Source organism: Elephantulus edwardii, unplaced genomic scaffold (assembly GCF_000299155.1).
Source record: "Elephantulus edwardii isolate Elephantulus edwardi_28Jun2011 unplaced genomic scaffold, EleEdw1.0 scaffold00304, whole genome shotgun sequence".
Classification (NCBI taxonomy): domain Eukaryota; kingdom Metazoa; phylum Chordata; class Mammalia; order Macroscelidea; family Macroscelididae; genus Elephantulus; species Elephantulus edwardii.
Genome location: NW_006400054.1, coordinates 2,139,588 through 2,146,041, shown reverse-complemented (window position 1 = coordinate 2,146,041; position 6,454 = coordinate 2,139,588). Strand labels below are relative to the sequence as shown.

The window sequence follows — 6,454 nt, the reverse complement described above, 5'->3', positions numbered from 1 at the left end:
AGCTCAAAGGCATCAATTCTCCTTCTATCTTCCTTGGCATTGTCCAACTCTCTGATGCAAGAGAGACTAGGGAGCTCTGGTGGTCTAGTGGTAAGAAGCTGCACTGCCATTCCAGAGGTACATAGTTCAAATCCACCAGATGCTCTGCTGGAGAAGGAGGGGCAATCTCCTCCTGTACCAGTCAGAACCAATCTGATGGTACACACACAAAAATAATAAAATTTAAACTAAAAAAAAAAAAAAAGGACTAAACTGACTGCAGCTGGTGTGGAGCCAGCCCAGAGGGATGCCAGCAGGACACGTTACCCCCCAAAAGAGTGTATTTCTGTATAAGTGGCAGGTGTGAGGCAGCCCTGCACTGAGCACGTGTCTTGGTGACATTTTCCCAGCACCCTTTGCTCTCTTCATGTCTCTGGGTCCTATTTTCATGCTCCTTCCAGCATCTCAAAGGTCATCATCATGCTATTACATGCTAGCAGATTACAGCAAAGTGACAGCACAACCTTTCTATCTTCTGCGAAACCTAAGAAGTCAAGTGACTCGCTTTACTGTGATATGGACGTCCCTATAGTGTTCTGGGACCGAGCCCACAATATTGCCCAGGTCGGCCCGGATATCCTGTCATACAAGGATAGATGATGAACGTACTTTATTAAATAGTAGACAGTGGATGGCGGAAAATACAGTGTAACGTTATCCTTTTAAAATGCACAGAAGGAAACCAGGAGGAAGAAGCAGTACACGCCCAATTTAACAGCAGTCCGGACTGACGCGCTGACTGGAGAAGCGAGGTTGGGTCTGTCGGAGACGATGAGATTGGCAGGGCAGGGTCCTGAGCTGTTGTGCACAGGCTCGCTGTGAGTCACAGGTGACTCGACGGCACACAACAACAACAACAACAACAACAACAACCCAATCTCTGGGTGTTACACTTTCACTGTCTTGAATTTCAGTACCTGCTTATATAGGCTTTGTGTGTGTGTGCTGTGTCTGCTGTGGGGCCCCAGACCCTCCGGGGCCCTCAGATGTGACCACCGCCCCTTCTTTTCCCCGGCTCTGCACCCCAAGAGCGCAGAGTCTCTGGGTGGTTGCCCAGGTTGGGGATGGAGGAGGGAGAGCACCCGGTGGCCAGGACCCACCATGGTCACGATGTAGAAGGTCATGAAGTACAGTCGGCTCCAGTGGGAGGTCTGCGAGGTGACGCCTTCCTGGGGACAGAGGGACAGACAGAGGGATGGGGCCGCACGCTGAGCCTGGGCAGGGCCGTGCAACTGTCCAGAGCCAGGTGCCACCGGGCTGTTTGTAGACCCCTTTGGTCAGCCTTTGGTTGTGGGGACCCTGCTCACATGTCCTCTCCCTGCCTACATCCTGGAGGCCTCTGGGACACTGGACTCGGTATGAGGCTGGGGTGCAGGACAGTTTAAGGAGTGGGGGACAGAACCCCGCTCCCTCTTGTGCAGGGACAGGAAACAGCCTCAGAGGCTAAAGGGCCCTGGCCGTGGGAAGGACATGGGACAGGAGCGGTATCCATTAAACACGAGGGAGAGACGGCCAGTGGAGGTAGCCCACGTCCAGGGCTCCCCGGGACGTGCTGACACCGGCCTCCCCAAAGAACATACCAGCAGATTCAGGACTCCAGGGTTGAAAAGTCGGGAGACAATGTGCCCCACATTGAATGAGGAAGGGAGACACAGAGCCAGACTCAGCACAGTGAGAAACACCCAGCAGCTGCCCGGGACCCTTACCATGATGATGTACCAGTTGTTGACGACCGTGAGCTCGAACAAGGTCACTGCCAAGGGGAAGGAAGGCACAGTGTCTGCATCAGGACCACTTCTTTTTTTCTGGCAGCCACTTCCACGGTGTCCCCACGGCTGGCTCAGGCTCTGAGCTCCAGGAGGGAGCTGCCAGGGGCCCTGAGCACCTGTTTCGGGGACTTTGGCCACTGTGGCCTGTCCTCAAAAGGCCGTGTCTTGATGGGCCAGGGCTGTGGCTCTGGGGTCCCAGAGGGCAGGGTGGAAGCATCCAGACTACCGGGGTGCGGTTCTGAGGGTGCAGCGAGGGCTCCCCTTTCCTTCTGAGAAGCGGCACAGGCCGCGGTTATGCTGACTGAGTGGGTCTCACCCTCCCAGCTAAAGCATGATGCTCTGGGATAAAGTGTCCTCCCCCAAGGGCATGTCCAGTGACACGAAACACACCCCCCTCGCCCCGCCAACTCTCCCATAGCCGCCCGGCTCACCAAAGCTGTTGAGGATGTTGTCGAAGTTGTTGAGATAATAGTAGCCTTCCTCCACCACCGTCCTGTTGCCCACTGTGTGGTTGACCCAGCGGTAGGCGTCCGCGACGGTGCTCATGCTAACCGGGGAGACAGGGGCGGACAGCGGGTGGTCACAGAGCAACCGTCAACCCAATAGGAGACAGAGTCCCAGGAGAGGCTGGGAGCAAAGGTCTGGCTGGCTGTCTCCTCGCGGGGTCCCTGTCCTCCTCCTCCCGGGCTCTGCAGATGGAAGGGGCCTCTGCACGTCACTAGGACCGGTGCCACCCGGCTTGGTGATGCATGGCTCCCCACAGCTCCTCCTCTCTCCCCCTCTCTGCCTGCACCCTCACTAGTGGGTGGTTGGAGGCAGGGGGTGTGTGTCACTGCGATGGGTGATGGGTGAGAGCATCCCCAGGGCTGTCAACTCCCTCAGCAGCCCCTCCCTGTCAGCCACCAGTACTGCCCTAGACTGAGGCCAGCTGGGTGTCACGCCTCTGACAGGGTCAGGGGTGAGGGGTGCAGCCACATCCCTGCATCCCTTAGTGACGTCGCTCAGTCCCTGGCTCCCCTCATTGTCTGGGGAGCCCTCAGGTTTGCCTCTCCCGCACCCACCTTCACCCATCGTTTGCTGCTGGCTAGGCCTTCACATTCGGGTGCACAGGGGCCAAATCTGGGGCCACACAGGGGCCAACGCTGAGGCTACCACTGGGGCCACCCCAGATGGTGGTGCCCTGTGTCAGCACGGCCTCTCCTACTTATGTCTGAGCGTGCCACATGCTTTCAGGGGGGCCGTCCCTGTCTGGTGACCTCATTTACCACTCTCCTCCCAGTCCTGCGCGCCTGTCCCGTGGAATCTACACCAACAGGGAGCTGCCTCTGATGGTGGGGTCGAAGACTCTCACCAGACACCCTGCATCTAAGAGCGCGGGGAGCTGGGATTTGCTTTTAAGACGCTCCCCAGCGATTCGCATGTCCTCTGAAGCCCGCAGACTACGGATCGGACTTCCAGCTCCGCCATCAGACTGCTGCCCCCAAGGTAACCTGGGCCTTCTGGAGAGGGCTGTGTTACCAGTGTGCAGGGGGCCTGGCCTGAGGCAGAACTCAGCGGGAGACAGTAAATGAAATTTGCACTGACATCCGGGGTGGCCAAGGCGCCCAAGGAGCGTGGATGATTAAGCAGCGATGTGAAGCGAAAAGTGGGTGGTATGAACCATCTAGTTACTCTGTAGGCGGCTCTAGTAGCTTTGTGGTAAGGAATTACGCAGCCAAACCAAAGGCACAGGGTTCGAATCCACAGATGGGCAATCTCCTCCTGTAAAATTAACTGTCTCTGAAAAACCGCTGGCGGGCCAACTATGGTTGGTTCCAACCTCATGGTACATAGCAACTGTGGGGAGTTAAGCTGCTAACTTAAAGATCACTCCTCTCCGGTGGTTCAAATCCACCAGCAGCTCCTTGGAGGAAGCTCGTCCATCTCCTCCGTGTGACTTCGCCTCTCGGAAATCCAATGGAGCAGGAGAGACCAAAAGAGAAAGGTGGAAGTCTGCTCCCCAAAAGCCTGCCAGCTTCAGAGACACTATGGCCAAGTCCTGGGTTCCCCAGAGTCACTCGAAACTGAAATCAACTTGACAGCAGTGGATGTGGGGAGGGAAAGAGCATGGGAAGGATGGGGTCCTGGGGGGGCTGCCTCCTGCTCTCTGGGTGTTCATCTGACTTGTCCTGGCAGCCTGACCGCGTGAAATAGTCCTCTCCTCGGTCCCTGAGCAGTTCTAGCGATGGGTGGGGCGACAGGTGGGCCTGAGGCTCCTCCGGGTGGCAGGTCTTTGTCCACCCCCACCCGGCCGGCCAGGCACAGCTCCCGGGCCCCCCTCAAGGCCAGAGGTGCTCCAGCATCCCCGCTTCAGGGCCACCTGGCTGACCAGGACCCCGGGCTCAGCTCCTGCCCTGGGCGAAGCCCAAAAGGCAGAACACAGTGACTCGACTGGACAAGGGGGACCAGGCTTTCGAGGCGCCGCGGCTCGGGGATACCAGGGCCTCAAGGCCATGGGGGCCACTCACTTGCAGCAGTTGGGGTAGAGGATCCCACAGAAGAATTCCATGCCCACGATGGCGAAGGAGTAGTAGAAGGTGAGGAGGGTGAGGCCCAGGCTGGGGAGAGGGCGACAGGGGTGCGTGAGTGATGAGGGGGCCCCCACGGCTCAGCCCCGCCTGCCTGCGGACGGACATGCCCCTAGCTGGGGGGTGCGCCTGCCGGGGAGTGGGGAGCTCACGATTCAGGACTCTGACCAGACGCCCCTTCACCAGAGACACCCCCCCCTTACCTGTGAAGGTAGACTCACAGGTGCCCCCTTACCTGTGAACGTAGACACAGGTGATAAGTGAGGGGACATCTCCCTGCCCTCCCCACTAAAGCACTCCAGACGGGCTGTGTGGTGGGCGGGGTCTCGTCCTCCTTGAAGACCCCCCTCGTCCCCCCCTCCCCACCCAGGCCCTCAGTTTCCGTTCTCCTCGGGACTCCCCCGTCCCTCTGATGCCTCCAGCCCCGTGACCCTAAGGGGCGGCCTGCAGAGGCCGGGTGGGGCCCGGAGGCCGGCAGTACCTGGCCATCCTCGGCAGCAGCTCAAACATGGTGTCCAGCACGTTGCGGTAACGCTTCTTCAGTTTAAACAACCTGAAGGAGGGAGGGAGGGATCATGGGACTTAGAGACGCAGGGGCCTGGCCGCGGCCACCTCCTGCAGAACATGCTGGAACTCCACCTTCCTCCCACCCTGGGGGGCTGCTCGTTGACTTCAGGGCCTCAGCTAGCGCATGGGAAGGGGGCCACTGGGACACGGGCGGGAAGGGGACCCGTCCCTGAGGACAAGGAGGCTGCCCTGTTTCTCCTCACTCGTCCTCGTCCCAGCATCTAACTCAGGTGAGAAGGTGGCTGTTAACAACCCAGCACGGTCTACACAGGAGGCTCCGTGCGGGACAAGCATGGGTCATGGCGTGCGGAGACCCTGAGCGGCAGGTCTGAGCCCCCAGAGACAATGGTGTGCGCTGGGCCCAGCTCTCCGGCCGCCTGAGGCCTCGGGAGAAAGGACGCCTGGAGACCACCATCCACAGCTGAGCTTCCCCCGGAGAGGAGAGGACGGCTGATGGACGGGCGAGAAGAAACACCAGGCCTCTCGGGAACTCGAGGGCCCTAACCTGAGGGTCACTAAGTCTCCGAAAATCCCTGAGTGGAGAGACGTGTGAGGGGCCTTCTCTGCCAGAGAAGCCTCAGCTATGGACTCTCGGACCATCTTCCCTCAGAGCGGGTGGGCCTCTGGTCTCTGTGTGTTTCTGTGGCCACAGCTGAGGCCCACCCTGGCAGCTGCCCCCATAGGGAGGTCCCTGTCAGAAGCCGGGGGTGGGGGTAAGGGGACCACCTCCTCTGGGGAGACGCTGCCCCACGGAGGGGCTGGAGTAGGGTGCTGACCACACCAGCTGTGGGTCTTCTGCCTCGTCCCTGGGCCCACCACCCCACCTCAAAGCCCCCGTCTGGTCACCTCAACAGCTGGAGGGGGCGCAGGACCACTATAAAATAGAAGGGTTCCATGTTGAAGGCCAGCGCCAGCAGCCCCAGGAAGGCGAATGCTGTGACCGAGAAGTCAAACCTGCAAGCGAGAGGGAGGCACGGTCCACTCAGCCCACTCGAGCCTCCCTCTAGGCCAGGCCATGTCCCCCAGGCTGGGCCACATCGCTCAGGCCAAGCCACGTCCCCCAGGGCAGGCCAAGTCCCCCAGGCCAGGTCACGTCCCAGAGGGCAGGCCATGTCCCCAGGCCGGGCCACATCCCCCAGGCCAAGCCATGTCCCCTAGGCTGGGCCACGTCCCCCAGACCGGGCCACGTACCCCAGGGCAGGCCAAGTCCCTCAGGCTGGGCCAAGTCCCCCAGGCCAAGCTATGATCCGCAGGCCGGGCTGTGTTCCCCCAAGCTGAGCCTTGACCCACAGGCCAGGCCACATCCCCCGCACTGGACCATGTTCCCCAGGCCAAGCCACATCCCCCAGGTCAGGCCACGTCCCACGTTCCCCAGACCAGGTCATGTCCCTCAAGATGTCCTGTATCACCCAGGGTGGGCCATGTTCCCCAGGCTGGACCCTGTCCCCACAAACCAGGCCACATCCCCCAGGCCGGGCCCTGTCCCCACAAACCAGGCCACATCCCCCAGGC

The 6,454-nt window shown here is 60.1% G+C and overlaps 1 protein-coding gene across 2 annotated transcripts in view; it reads right to left on the bottom strand.

The window, feature by feature from the left end:
* The window catches only part of TPCN1 (two pore segment channel 1), a 67,248-nt gene that overhangs the window by 1,426 nt on the left and 59,368 nt on the right, over positions 1 to 6,454 (bottom strand). For both annotated transcript variants that reach the window (XM_006900990.1, XM_006900991.1), the window contains exons 19-24: positions 5,789 to 5,896; positions 4,857 to 4,928; positions 4,316 to 4,405; positions 2,240 to 2,355; positions 1,746 to 1,792; positions 1,140 to 1,208 (exon numbers count right to left, since the gene is read on the bottom strand). In XM_006900990.1, the coding sequence (XP_006901052.1) occupies positions 1,140 to 1,208; positions 1,746 to 1,792; positions 2,240 to 2,355; positions 4,316 to 4,405; positions 4,857 to 4,928; positions 5,789 to 5,896 (502 nt within the window). The remainder of the gene's footprint in view (positions 1 to 1,139; positions 1,209 to 1,745; positions 1,793 to 2,239; positions 2,356 to 4,315; positions 4,406 to 4,856; positions 4,929 to 5,788; positions 5,897 to 6,454) is intronic.